General features: G+C 39.4%; 1 protein-coding gene across 6 annotated transcripts in view; it reads left to right on the top strand.

Moving 5' to 3' along the window:
• The first annotated feature begins 494 nt into the window (after positions 1-494).
• Positions 495-15,171, top strand: part of PGAP1 (post-GPI attachment to proteins inositol deacylase 1) — a 41,082-nt gene continuing 26,405 nt past the window's right edge. For 2 of the 6 annotated variants that reach the window (XM_061376866.1, XM_061376857.1), the window contains exons 1-8: positions 496-717; positions 5,051-5,204; positions 8,634-8,809; positions 9,424-9,595; positions 10,666-10,826; positions 12,390-12,442; positions 12,617-12,683; positions 14,197-14,302. In XM_061376866.1, coding sequence (XP_061232850.1) covers positions 565-717; positions 5,051-5,204; positions 8,634-8,809; positions 9,424-9,595; positions 10,666-10,826; positions 12,390-12,442; positions 12,617-12,683; positions 14,197-14,302 — 1,042 coding nt within the window. In that variant the 5' untranslated portion in view covers positions 496-564. Of the gene's footprint in view, positions 718-5,050; positions 5,205-7,732; positions 7,884-8,633; positions 8,810-9,423; positions 9,596-10,665; positions 10,827-12,389; positions 12,443-12,616; positions 12,684-14,196; positions 14,303-15,171 lie in introns of those variants that run through there. The other 4 variants (XM_061376875.1, XM_061376894.1, XM_061376887.1 and 1 more) reach the window with 4 other exon arrangements.

The following is a 15,171-nucleotide window of genomic DNA, read 5'->3' as shown; positions in this document are numbered from 1 at the left end:
ACGAATCGCAGCAAGTTCCCCACCCTCGCTCCTGTCAGCACCGCGACCCCCCCCCCCAGACATCTGGGGGGCATTTTGGAGGCCGCAAATGGCTACAAGCAGCGGCCGCCTGAGGCCCGGCCGGCTGTGGAGGGGGCCGAGGAGAAGGAGTCTCTTCACGGCCCTCAGGCCGGGAGGGATCCTTTCAGCAGCAGCCGGACTAAGCAGGCGCACTGCAGCAGCAGTCCGATGACTCGACCTCCCTATCATGGCGGACACGCCGTCCCTCCACAACCTACCGGATGGGGGAAGCCTGTAGGTAGGCTCCTGACCTCCCCGTGATGGCTGCCATGACATGGCGGACAGTCCCCTTCAGCCTGGCGGAGCAGCGGCTGAACAATCACCGGACCTCTTCAATATGGCGGCCTCCCGCTCCCGCCGGTGGCCAGGTTGAGGCGCCGGCCGGCCCGCCCCGCCCCGCCCCGCCTCCCGGGCGGTGGCGCTCCCGCCCCTCCCCGCCGTGCCCGTGTGCGCGGACAGCCCGGGTGGGGAGGAGGGCTTCTCACCTCAGCGCGGCGGGGCGCCATGGGGCGGGCGGGACGCCGGCTGCCCGCGTTGGCAGCGCTCTTCTACGGGGCACTGGCAGCGCTGGTGCTGCTGGGCGTGCGGGAAGTGCTGTTGGTCTACGAGGAGAACCGGTGCAGCATGACCTACATGTACGAGTACCCCGAGTACCTGGTGAGTGAGAGCGGCGGCGGGCGGCGCTATAACAGGTGGGAGCTCCCGCCGCTCCCGGGGTGCTGCCGCTGGGCGGCCCCGCAGACGCTGGGGCGTCACCGCCCGCCTCGCTGCGGCCGAGAGCCGCCTGTATGAGGCGCAGCCCTCTCGGGGCTGGCTTCCACTGCCTTGCTCTACCTCAGGGCGAGGAACAGCCCTGAACGCGCCCGGCTGCGGATGCTCCCTGAACTCTGGGGGGTGCGAAGTTGCTGAGGCGGCCTCTGCAGAGCTGTAAATGGGGCACAAATAGCAGTGTCTCGTTTGAGGGGCCGGTGTGTTTGGCAGAAAGCGCTGCCTTGACTGCCCTCCTGTACGGGTGCACCTTGGATAGGTACAGCAGGGAGAAGCGGTGGTATGCCTGTGAAGTAACTGAGGTGTTTCGTACCGCCACCTGTACAACAGAAAATGAATAGAAAAGCTTCCGCTTTTCTAACCTGTAAATGCCCGCAGCTATCTGTAGTCTGATAAAAGCAGTCAAAAGCTCATACAATCATTGGCAAAGGCGGGATCGGCAGGGCTAGGTCCCTGACAGCTCTCAGAGCTGTCGCTGACCGGGAGGCAGTCTTGTACTTCCTGGTCCTTTTTGTCACTTTAGAACAGTGAAGCAACCACTGGTGAATCACTGGGATGCAAATATGAGGGTATTTCTCAAGCTAGTGAACAGCAGCACAAAGTCTTCTCAGTGAGCGCTTTGTAGATGGCACATCCTATGATGTATGGGAGAACGTGTAAATCTCTCTGAAGTTCCTCTCGCTTCACTGCTGAAGCCTTTTAGAAACCTCTGAAAACCTCGGATCAGCCTGAGAGAGAAGACTGCTGACGGAACTCTTGTTTTCCAGACACAGCGTTAGGGTTTAAGAGGGGGAGGATGTGTGTGAGTGTATGTAGGCTTATTGCTAATACTGCATGTAGTTGCTGAAAAACAGTTAATCTTTTTTAACAGTAGTTCTTAGTACAGGATTTTCTGCCCTATGAGAAGCTTCCCAAAGCATAATTTCGTGGCTCTCAGACATTCATTTAGCATTATCTAGGACATAATCTAATTATTCTAAATAATATTCTGTTATGAAATAGGCTGCAAGCTGGCTTGAACAGTAAAGATCTTAAAGGAAAGCCTTACTACCTAAATTTGTCATGAAGCAGACAGTTAATTTTGGGGTCTATTAACCTTCATTTGTTAACCTTGACACAGTCTTGTTAGCCTACAAAAGAGACCCTTGGAATAGCTACAAGGGTTTTGTCAGTGCTGTAGGGCAGAATTGGCTAAGCGGCTGTAAATACTTAAATACTGTGTGGTAAGTTCTCAGATCTTGCAGCCAAAACCTGTTTCAGTTTCAATCTTGAAGCCAACCAGCAGAAAGTTACTAGCAAAATCTATGTCATGTTATTGGTGGTTGCCTGAAGTTCTTATCTGCTGCCACACTTCTTTTGTGTATACATATTGGGGCATAAGTTCTAAGCATCTTTAGGTAAAGCACTGTGCTGATAGGAGATGCAAGGGGAAGTGGTAATTCCATGCAGGAAATAGAAGTCCCAGCTGGCTGTATTGTTTCTCAATTGTAGGAATTTAAAGGGAAAAGTACCTGTTTCCCCTTCCAGATTGGGTATCACATTGCAAAACAGCTATTTGAGCAATTAAACGTTGAAAGTTTCAATTCTTTTGTGTCTAACAGTGTGGCTTGGCTCGCAGTCAAGCTAATACTAAGTAGTGGAATAAGTTTAACCATCTTTTATTGTGTGAGTTGTTGAATTGCAGTGTTTGAGTTTAGCCTACCCTTGTCCTTTTCAGCTATATTTGGTAAGAGATTTGGAAGTTAGTAATGAGGACTTTTTCATCTAAGCCTAATTTCTCTAGGAACCATGATGAAAAATGAAGCCTACATTGACATTGTAAAAAGTTACTGTAGCTCATTACAACCAATTAGATAAGGAATGTCGTGGAATTTGGATTTTAAAACCATTGTTATGGAACATGAACTTCTCTTTTCCTTCAGAGTTATGCAGTTTCCTTCAGTTTACTGACACTTCCCCTCCCCAGTATTTTGGTGATACAATTCTCATGGGTTGTGTAGATTTTAGGTTTCAACACTGAACTGAAGAAGGGGAGCTCGTTAATTGTATGTTCCATAAAAGTTTTTTAGAAGAGAATGAACCAGGAAGATACTGTAGAAGAGCAGTTGATTTGATCTGCCAGGAAGTCAAACAATGAAAGGACAAGGGGTAATGGGTACAAATTGGAGCACAAGAGGTTCCACTTAAACCTGAGAAGAAACTTCTTCTCAGTGAGGGTGACGGAACACTGGAACAGGCTGCCCAGGGAGGTTGTGGAATCTCCTTCTTTGGAGACATTCAAAACCCGCCTGGACACATTCCTGTGTAACCTTATCTAGGTGTTCCTGCTCCGGCAGGGGGATTGGACTAGATGATCTTTTGAGGTCCCTTCCAATCTCTAACATACTGTGATACTGTGATACTGTGATACTGTGAAGTCATATAAATGTATCTTGATAGCATGTAGTTTAGTGATGGAAACTGATTAATTTAAAATTGGTTTTGTGGGGTTTTTTTCTTCACATAATTTTGAAAGCTGTTGAAAAAGGAACAGTAGAAAGGAATGAGAAAGGGACATTGAGTTCAGTGAAGTTGCAAAGGCGACATGATGGAGAAAAGGGAAAGAACATTGAAAGGATGATCTGAAGACATAAGTGCTGAGAAAAGCTTAATGTTTTTTGTTCACAATGAAGGAATTAAACATGCTCTCTGAGTATTTTGTTATAATATGTTACATAATATTATAAAATATGTTTATATATATTGTAGAGTATGCATTTTAAATATATATATCAAACATCATAAGAAGAGGTTCCAAATAACTAATATGGCAAACATTTTGAAGGCTAAGAGTGAAAGGAAGTAGTCTTTAGCTGAGGGGAGACAGAGAAGAATAGGGGAAGAGAAAGCATGTGCATGGGCAGGGAAATAAAGCAAAATTGCCTTTATTGTAGATGCAATTGAGAGAAACAACTGAAATACGTGAAATAATTGCTTGCTTGAAATAGAAGCATCTCTGAGGGACTTTAGAGAAGATTTCTGATGCAAAACTGAGTTTAGTTTTGACCTTATTCCATAAAATAGTGTTTCCTTAATACAAATTATGTCTTAATAGATTTATTTTAATGATCTTATTTATCTCTTAATTGTTGTGACATAAACAATCAAATGCTATAGCAGGTGTATTTGCATTCTTAGAATTTTTAACATTCCATGTCTTACAAACTCAGAATTATAAACCAGCCAACCTCCATACAGGAGTTAAGTGGTTTCCTGTTTACCACTTATTTGGCTTAAAGAAGTATGATTTGCCTCTAAGAGTCATAACATACAGGTCTAAGACTTAATGATCACCTAGCTCTCTGGCTCAAAAAGATTTTGTTCTTTTCTCTTTTAGAGTAAGTTCTGTGATAGCTTGGGTGGTTAGTTGTTGTCTTCTTTGTTTTAATACAAGAAATATGGTCGCCTTTAAGATGGCAATTGACTGTGTAAGTTGGATCCTGAGTTGTTACAAAATCAGGTGGTTGTCACTATGCCACAAAACTGACTCTGAAAACCACAACAAAACCAAGCCCCTTAAGTATCATGGGTTTAGTTTTTTCTTGCTAGCCATATTAAGGTGGTTTAAATTCCCATTGCAGGTTACATCTCTTAAAATCATCTAAGGGAGCTCGTACCACATCTGTAATTTACCCTGACATAAGAGTTGTCATCTGACAGTCGCCTACGCACCCCTATTCTCAAGATTTATCTTTGGTATCAGGCACAGTGGCACATCCTTGTTTGGAGTTACATGGTATTGGAAAGGATTCCAGACCTGTTCATGTGCATTAGGATCACTCACATGCCCCAGTTTCTGGTCCCAGATTCTAATGTTCTGGGAGAAGTAATCAGGTTTGGACATGCTTTCCCCCTGGAATTCCCCCTGGATTTACTTTGTGAATGTGCATCTTTAAAGATACAGAAATGCATTATTTGTAGTTTGTTTCAAAGCTAGGCAAAGTCAATAGCTGTTTAAAATAAATAACTGCAGCAAGTCATTATGCACAGTAATACCTACTTAAAATACTTTATGGGTTTTTTTTTTAAAAGCAAAACCCAGTTTTCATTCTGTATTCTTTAGACTGTAATTTAAAACAATATATGAAACATAAGCCACATCATTTAAATGACTGGATAGACACTGTTTTCTTGTTGGCAACAAAATAAGAGATATTTGTTTTCTTTTTAACTTTTGCAACAGAAAATAAAATTACCCAAGAAAACGGCCAGACGATACCCAGCATATGAGCTGTATCTCTATGGGGAAGGGAACTACGCCAAAGAAAACAAAAATCTCCTCCTGACAGGAATTCCAGTTCTTTTTCTTCCTGGGAATGCTGGCAGTTACAAACAAGGTAAGTGTTTAGCTGAGTTACAGGTAAGTTATGAAGAGGTCTCATATTGATGCATTAGTGGCAAAAGGTTTTCTATTTGGAATAATATCAAGTCAGGATGATCAGTCCTGTTAAGATGTAGATATCCTAGTTAGTCGATAGTTAATTTCAAGCAGTCAAAATAGGTTATTTTTGGTTTGAAATCAGTCGAACACTTGAGGTATAATATTTTTCTGGAGTGAGACTTTAACTTGGGCAAGCCAGAAGCACTACAGTTTGTGCCGTACTATAGCACCCCTGCTGTAATTTTGCTTACAAACATCTAATTGGTTTTGATTTGAACATGCTTAGAGCAGTTATGCTAAATAAAAAAAGACCTGAATTTGATTAGAAGAAACTGAACAAGGTACCATCTGTGATGTTGAGTAACTACATGCTATTGAAATAGGCATTATCTTGTGGCTTGCCCTGTAGCTTCATTATTTCCTACTTCTTTATGTAGTGGTGTTTTTTCCTTAGCATCACCTTCCTACTTTACACACAACCTGCTATTGTTTTTCAGGTTATACCCTATTACACTTCAATGCTCCAAATGAAAAGAACTAATTGTTTTAAAGAATTTTAATTTTTCATTGTAAATACAGAAATTAATAGTTTGATAACAAGAAGTGTTGTGTTTAAGTGTTTATTTAGGTATACAGGATTCCTTCCAGGCTGGCTTTGTCAGACTGTTATTTTTGTTTTCTAAAATGGCCTTTGAAAAAGTAACACTCTTAGTGACACTCCTAGGATGTTAGTAAAGTTAATGTGTATGAATGGGGGAAACCACCACAATCTAAATCCTGATGTCTTACTGTGATGATTCTTCCTCATATTTGCACTAAGCTTGATGATTAGCTTATTTCAGGGAAACTTTGCAAAATTATTTTCTTTAGGAACACACTCGCTTAGCTTATGACAAAGTAAAATATTTTACCAACTCAGACTTTCAGAAAACCCATGCAGGCCCAACAGCATCCAAAGAAGACTGCAAACATAATGATTATGAAGGATGCCATATGGACTTTTGTAGTTGTGCATAAAATATTGCAGATCTGTGAATTAACGCTGTCTCTGTAAACACAGCAGCACGTCACTATGCAGGAAATAGAATGGTACTTTCAAGGCATGTTAGGAATCAAAAGGAACTATCTGAATAAAAACCTAAACTGGGTGAGTAGAAGTACTACATGCTGTGGATATAATGTGTGGAAAGAATCAGTGAATATTTGAATGCTTTGAGAAATTGCTTTGGGGAGACTGGCAATAAGTCATATATGTATTTTTCAAAATCTTTGTTAAATTTTTTGCCTTAATCAGTGGCTCAGAATAGTTTCTGTTTTATTATGGAATTCATGAAAATGTATATTTTGTTCAGAATTTATTGTGGGATAACGCTCTCAATCTGATACCTGGACGAGCAAAGAAAGTGTTGCTGCTGTTCTTGTCATAGTTTCTTAAAAGCTGTGAATATTTGCTGAGCACTGAAGAGAGAAGTGCTGCTGCTGCCACCTTTGCTGGGATCATTATTTTCATAGAATCATAGACTCATTTAGGTTGGAAATGACCTTTAAGAATCTTGAGTCCAAACATAAACCTAATGCTGCCAAGTCCACCATGTCCATGGGCGCCACATCTGTAAGTCACTGAAATACCTCCAGGAGCAGTTAGTCTCTGGACAGCCTGTTCCAATGGCTGACAACCCTTTCTGTGAAGAAATTTTTTCCTAATATCCAGTCTAAACCTCCCCTGGCATGATTTGAGGCCATTTTCTCTTGTCCTCTTGCTTGTTACCTGGGAGAAGAGACCAACACCCACCTTGCTACAACTTCCTTTCAGGAGGTTTTTGTATGTTACAGGCACTTTTGAAAGATATTAGTTCATCATCTTTCCTGTGCATTAAAATGAACCTTTTAAAATGTACAAAATTCAGACTTGGAGTAGAAGATGGTGGTCTGGGTTAATTGTTGGGAACAAGCCTGAGGTTAGGAGAACTGAGATCCCAGTTCTGTTTAGGAATCTGTCACACATTTGCCTTGTGGTCTTTGGCAGTATTCTTGTTTGTTTTACCATGATCCCCAAGGTATAAATACGTGATAAGATATTTGATCTTTTAAACACTTTTTGTCTTTTTCAAAGCATTTTGAAAGTGTTTTTATTGCTTATTAGGTATAGTTAGAATTGGTGAAATGATTGACCATGAATCAGATGTATAATACCATGAAATCTGTTTGGGTTCTTGAACATATAAAATATTTCAAAAATATTATTTTCCCATTTCATGAGATTCACTGATATTTGTTTGATACATTACTTTCTAGAGCAAACTTTTCCAAGAAGGAGGATTCTGCAACCTGCAGATTGCTGAAACTATTGCACTCTAGAATAACCTTGCTTCTGTGTGCCAGATTTGGGCAGACCTTTCTGGCCATCATTAGTTATTTTATATACTTGTTTTTGGGGACTTTCTTTCATTTTTTTATTTCCCTACCATGCTTTTTTATTTGCAGCTGTTACTGTTCCCATCCTGCAATGTCTCCATGGAAACTCAGGGACAATTCTGCACTCAGAAGGTGGTATTAAATAGCAGGCAGGGTTAGATGGACAGGATGGGTCAGAAGCAAGAACCTGTAAACCTGATTTTCTCCCTCAAGGTTTCAGGTGGGAAAGTTTGGTTTTCCAGTCCTCTATACATCAGGCAGGGTTTGGTTTTCCAATTGTCTATACATCTCAGTAGTATTTGGGAATATTGTCTTAGTCTTCAAGGGAATTTGAAAAAAGTTTAGCAGTAGCAGTGCCTCTGGAGTTGAAGTCAAGAATGCTCATTTCACCTTCTTGTCCTACCGATGCTAAGAAAGGTGCAAATGAGATGAGAAAAGCAAGGCTCAGGTGGAAGAACATAATCCTTGATCTTGTATAAATGTTGTTTTGATACAAAATATCTCTGTAGTCAGTGGTAAGGTAGTGGTTAACTGCCATAAAAGCATAGCATGCAACTCTTGGTAACTCATTTTAAACTTTCTTTTCATCTGATAAGTTTTTGCTTTTCCACATTCTTCTGTAAGATCTTGTTAAGATATGTTTATTTTTTTTTTTAATCAGAGGGATTCCTATGAGAATAGGAAATAAGTATATCTTTTCCCATTTTACAATTCAGTTCTGACAGTGACTGGCTGATACTTTTTATCTAATTATTTGTATTTTCAAATCTGCTTTTGTAAAACAAATGTGGTTGCACGTGAGAAAAGAGTTTATTTGCTTTTAGATGTCTCTTTCATCTCAAGTTATTTATGAATAATGTGTTTAAGGTAACATTTGTCTCTTCATAGATGATATATTTGTGTGTTTTGTCTATGATGGTGAAAGCAGCGAGTATTAGACTATTCTAATTGATGTGGTTTCTTTTCCTAGTACGTTCTCTTGGCTCCATTGCACTTAGAAAAGCAGAAGATGTTGACTTCAAGTATCATTTTAATTTCTTCAGCGTCAACTTTAATGAGGAATTGGTTGCATTGTACGGTGGTAGTCTGCAACGACAGACCAAGTTTGTGCATGAATGCATAAAAGTAATTCTTAAGTTGTACAAGGTAAGTACGTGATGTATGCTGAATGATGTACTTGCATCTGGGAATGGAATTCTGGCTGTCTCTTCTGCTGGAAAACTGAATGATGAATAAAGGAAGGAGACTTTATAATGTGTATAGATAATTGAATGTGATAATAATGCAACAGAAAATTGCTGTTCTTTAGTAGATTTTTAATACATGTGACAGCCCCAGAGCTTTGGTTAGGGTCTGCACTATGTTTCTAAAGAAATACTTCCATGCACAATGTATGCTTTTTTTGTAGAAGAGATGTTATCTTTCCTTTGCTTATTAAAATACTCATACAGCATCACGATCCTTGCTCTTTTCTGTAGGAAAGTTCTTTGATATTCTATGTGCCCAAGACTCTCAGAAATTAAAATAAGCCTAAATTGCTTATGTATGCACAGGCTATATATTTCCTTTTGAGATGCAAACTTCATGTTAAGCATGCTTTTTTGAGACAGCAAATAAATTTGTATTCAGTTTGTAAACTCATCAGTTTGATACTAGTTGATATTATCCTTGAGAGAACATGAGTGAATTATTGCAAAAAAATGTATCACCATAGTTCAGTGTCAGATCTGTTTGTGATGTGTTGTTGCTCTTTGCTTAAGGATCGAGAATTTGCACCAAGCAGTGTTGCAATAGTAGGTCATTCCATGGGTGGTCTTGTTGCAAGGGCATTGCTTACTCTGAAGAATTTTAAGCCTGAACTTATAAACCTCCTTATTACACAAGCCACACCTCATGTTGCACCTGTAATGCCTTTGGACAGATATCTTACTGGTAAGTATTGCAGGTTACCTAATTACGTTGTATTTCTTTGTTGAGCATCTCAAGCATTAATAGATGGGATTCTTGCAGATCAACAGCAAAAGGTGCTGTTTAGTTTACTGTAATCTGTTCCTTTGTTACTCAGGTGGTTGGTTGAGAGCCTGGGATGCTGGGAGAAAGTAAAGTGATAAAAAATGGATTATGGGGACTTGAGCTTCTGGAACTCTCAATAATTTGTAATTATACTGAGTTGCAGAGCATGTAACTAAGTTTCTAAGCTCTCCAGTGAGTGATGTTTTTTCTTTCTGTTTTGTAAACCCTGACTCCAGTGGCATCTTTATCAACTGAGTTGCCTCAATAGCATGATTTCAGTAGAAGTTGCTCAATTTAATGTTTGTCATGGCCAAAGTTTGAGGGGTGTGAATATTAAATATAGATCTATCTATATATTTTATGAGGTTTATTTACACAAAAGATGGATTGTATTTTCTGCTCACTTAAATAGCTGTGGCATAAAAAAACATACCACAGTATTGTCATTATGCAGGTACTATACACTTCTTGAAAAGCTAAATTTGTCTAAACTATGCTGATGTAATATGTGCTCTGTGATAATTGTACTGCTGCATGTAGATGTTTAGGTAATTGGTGGAGGAAAGGGAATACACATTTATTTTCATTACTCTCTGTGGCACCTGAGAGGAATGGATTATCTTTAGCTGCTGAATTTGTTTTATTATGCTTATGTTAATTTTCCTACAATTGATTGCAATGCAGTGCTTCTTCCTTGCTGACTCTTTCTGGACTGTGGCTGTCCTTCAAATTTATCTATGGCTTGCTACTGTAACAGTATATGTGCTCAGCTGACACAGAAAGCGTAAGCATATCTGGCTTTCATAACTGCTACCTCCTTGGGGTTAAAATAATAATTTTCCTTCCTTATGTGACTCAAAAGTGATAATCAGAGCTTGAATGCCTCTAAGGGGGGCTTACAGAAACTTTTAGTTAAACGTTTAGATAGCTTTTTTGTGTATCAAATAGACTTATGGGGAAATTGTGATTTATTTCAATATATTTTATAGATTTTTATACATCTGTAAACAATCATTGGATTCTAAAGGCCCAAGAGTTAAGAAATTTAACTACCCTTTCTGTGGCGGGAGGATTCAGAGATTACCAAGTTCGTTCAGGACTGGCTTTTCTACCAAGATCGAGTCAACATGACAGTGCCTTATCTGTTGTGGTAAAAAAGCAGACTACTTTTGGGGGTTTGCATGGAGCTGTGTTAAATAGTTATTTATGTAATGCATGTATTGGTGTATAATTATAGTCTGTATATGCAGGATAGGATAACTAAATATAAAGCCTGAGAGTAGATGGTTGGTTATAAAATCAGAACTAGTTGATGCAGTATGAGTGTCCACTTGTAAGAGTATGTGTTGGGGTTGATCTGAATCATCTACCACTTGGTATTGTTTCTTCTCACCACCTTCTTGCACCTGGCCAGATCCAGAACTCAGGTTTCATTTTCCAGCATTTTTGCAAGAGATGTGTATATGGAGACTAACAGATGTGCAGTACAGAAAAACTGTTTGGCTATAAAAAGAGAGCTTTGGTTTAGGGACTTCTTTTTGTATTTATTGCTTTTCAAAGAACTGAGGAATAGAAAGGATGTACTGGATCATCAAGTCCAGTCTTCTGCTTTTGCAGGCATCTATCTCCTTCCAAAATTAAAGTAGTTAGGTTTGTCATTCCTCCCCATTGCCATCAACCTGTTCCTTACTTGGGAGAAGCTGGAAAACAGTCCCCACTAGGGAGAAAATGTTTAATTTCCAACTTCCATTTACTGCACAAAAGCCAGTTCTTAATTGCATTTGCTCTGACATCAGCTTGAAATGTTGTCCAAAATAGTTGCATTCCCTTAGTGTTTACCTCCCTGTCCGTCGTACAGAAAACTGTCTATAAATAGCCCCAGCTCTGATCCTGCTACACTAAGAAGATTAACTCTGCATTCCCTTTGTCCTAGTATCCATTCCCTACATCTGCTTTACTTTCATTTTCATTGAGTATTGGTGCCAGAATTTTGCATGAGATCTTGCTCATGCTGTGGTACCAGTTTTTTCTTGTGTGGGTTTGGTTTGGGGTTTTTTGGCTTGGGGATTTTTTGGTGATTTTTTTTTGTTTAGTTTGGGTGTTGCTTTGGTTTGCCTTTTTTCTCCCCAAATGTAATGCATTAATAGTTCATAGCATACTTAAATCAAGTTGTACAACTAGGTGATGAGCTCCATTTATGGGAGGCATTTTTGATATTATTAGTCCCTAAAATGCAATACATGTAATACACTTATACAAAGGAATAGCTTCCAACTGCCCAGTTCTTTCTGCATGATGTTCTGATGCTGCTTTCTGTTGAGAATGCCCTTGATTTTTCAGCAGCAGCTTTCTATCCTATGTGCCAGGATAACTTACTAAAATAGTAAGATTAGTCATAGAAACTGTCTTTAAAGAAATTTTTGGTAAGTTTCCTTCACACCATTATTTGCCCTTTCACTGTAGTGTCTGCTATATAACATAGATAACTTGGTCATTTTGTATTACAAGTTCTGTTTTCAACTGCTTTAGCACTTGTAAGATTTTTGACTGAAGAAGTCATTGTATTACACCCAAGTCCCTGAAATGCTTCAGATAAACATTATTCTTTTTAACAATTACGCAAATATGTTTAAACAGGGAGGGGAAAGGCTTGCTTAGAATTTTAAAATGTTGAATACTAACAAAATCTGCACTCCTTTCCTTTCCCAAACAGAGCTCAGCTGTGCCTAGAGCTTGGGCCTCAACAGACCATCTCTCCATAGTGTGGTAAGCTAATGACAAAGGTTAATCAGCTGTCTGTCCATCCCTCTTTTCTCTACTGTTATCACATTATATGATAATTTAAATTCAGCATAATGTTACTGCAGCATCTCTTCTGACTACTTTCATTCCCCTGGGTATTTCCTTTCTGGATTTAACTTTGCTTATTCTGTCTTGTAGGTGCAAAGAATTGATCCTGGCTACCATTAGAGCTTTTTTTGATCTCATAGATGAAAATACAAGGCAGGTTTGTACATGTGATCTCTTGTGTATTCCCCCATCACACTTTCTACTTCCATTCCTGAATGCTTAATCAGGACAAACATTACCCTACTCTACAGAAAACTCCTTTTTGATTATTTTGAGTCATGCTGAGAAAATTATTGCTGTTTTATACCAGTCACTGACAAATCCTGTGGGTTTGTGTTGTTTCACCAATGTGTCAAAAATAACTAGGTTATTAACTCAGTTTTTATTGTTCACTGCTTGATGCTTTATAGCTGGAGCATGGCTTACACTTCCGTAATGCAGCAGGTTTAGTTGACCTTGCACCCTGATAAATAGATTTTGCTACTGTGTAGCTTTGAATGACCTCTCAATGTGTGTTCAAGTTACCTTCTCTGACTATAAAGAGTGCAAAACTGTGATAGTTTAACTGGGACATAATAATTCTCGCCGTGTGGTGTTAGCATATTGGCCAGCATGCATTTGCGGTGTTCTTCTGCAAATAGCATTTCTAAAAATAGAATGCAAGTAAAATACTAGCATATCTGTTTACCTTCAGGTACCATTATTTACTGCTTTTCTAAATAAATACCCTGCATCTTACCTTTTGAAAACTGTTGGAGAGATCTGCCATTATACTCTGTTCTTCCTGAGATGTTATGAAGCACTCAACATGAATTGGAATTAAGGTCCAAGAAGTTGAAAATATGTAACAGCAGAGCCCCAGACATAGAAGAGAAAGGCTCCCAAGTGTTCTTTTTGAGGCAATTTGAGGCTGACTTATCTCGTTTCCTAGGTGTATCCACTCTAACATGCGATTTAAAGAGACAGGAAGGGGGTACAGTTGTTCCGGAGTTGACTGACAAAGTGCTGGAGGGTAAAACTTCAGAAATCAGTTGTAATGTCACAATTCTGAAAAGGTGAATGGGCAAAAATCAGTCCTGGAAATTTTATTTTGAATACCACCACCCCCCCAAAAAACCCCAAACAAATAAAACAACCCCAAACAAAGGCAAATCCCACTGTAGTGCTACAGCTGTTTGGATGCTTGAAATGTTAAGGTGTGATGTAATAAGCTGGATTTGTGAATTCAGGCTACTAAATATAACTGAGGATTTTCCCTAAACTCTGGTATAAATGTTATTTCAGGAAGAATGCATGTGCGTCTATAAGAAAAGTATGGTAGAATGGTTTCCCTGTGTTAAGAGTAGGCAAGCATATAAAACTCCTAAAAGTTTCAGCTATGCTTTATAACATGTTATAGAATGTTAATTACATATATAATAAATAATATATAACATGATATATAATAGATAATATTTCCAGTAACATGTTTAGACTTTCTGTATTGCAGTGATTGACTACTGATGGCACTTCACGATTTTGATTGTTGAATTTGGAATAGAAAATATACCATGTCTTGTAGCAATTGTTCCTGCCTTTCATCCCCAAAACTGTATTGTTAGCTATGATCATGTCATTTAACAATACTTACAAATAAGCATGTTCTCAAATTTTATTTTACTATTTTTTAGATAACTGAGGATCCCAAGAAGAGGATGTCTGTACTGAATCACCACTTTGTGAGACATCCTGCCAAGATATTTGAGGAAAATCCTGAAGCTTTTACAGAACTCATAGGTGAGCACCTGTTTTTCTTTTGAACAGGGTTCAGTGACACTTGTTTGTTAATAGTTACATCTTCTTACTGACAAACATCTGGAATACATTTTGTCTTTCTTCAGACATTGTTAAAATTACATATGGGTTATAGACCCAAACTGTGAGCTTTTGTGTGGTTTCAGCACATGAAAATCTGTCATTTTTATATGATGAGAGACAAGCTGGAGTCATATTTACATCAGGGTGTTCAGTAGAGAATCTCAGAATATGGGAATAGCTGGATGTCAAAAGTACAGTCTAATGCTTATATCCCATGACTGTGAGAGGGATAATATGGGTGTTGTAGAGCCATTGTGTTAGTTCTGTGCTACTCGTGGAAATCCTGAATATTCGGATCTGCTTAATCTTCCTTTTTTTTCATGACATGGCAGGGTAAAATGGACTGCACACAAATGGTTTCCTTGTGCTAAGAATGCGTCGTTAAAGGTGTGAAATTTGACTGCATGAAGTCTTAGGAACAAACCAGAACTTTTGTGGAGCATGGCTGTGTTCTCAGTTTTGTTGAAGTGGGCTGAACCATTTTATGAAAGCCATTTTATTTCAAGAATTTTCTTAATGTAAGCTGTTGCAGAGCTACTAAGGTAGCTTGAACTTCAGTGCCCTGTTTTGGCTGTCCCCATATGAGAAGGCATTTAGGCATTGAAGTGAGTATGGAGCAGATTCCCACCAAAAAGGTTAGCTCTTGCGCATAGGACATGAGGGAGAGAGGCTGATTGAACTGGGTTTTTCATGCTAAGGAGAATGCTGAGGGGGATCCTATTGCTGTCTTCAACTACCTAATGAAGGATTGCAGAGGTGAGGCTGCAGAGTGATAACATACAAGCAGT

The sequence above is a fragment of the Neopsephotus bourkii genome, unplaced genomic scaffold, assembly GCF_033783945.1.
Source record: "Neopsephotus bourkii isolate Nb327-2 ecotype Australia unplaced genomic scaffold, CSIRO-AGI_Nbou_v1 NB_196, whole genome shotgun sequence".
NCBI lineage: Eukaryota > Metazoa > Chordata > Aves > Psittaciformes > Psittacidae > Neopsephotus > Neopsephotus bourkii.
Note: the sequence above shows the minus strand (reverse complement) of the source record. Positions and strands in the feature narration are given on the sequence as shown.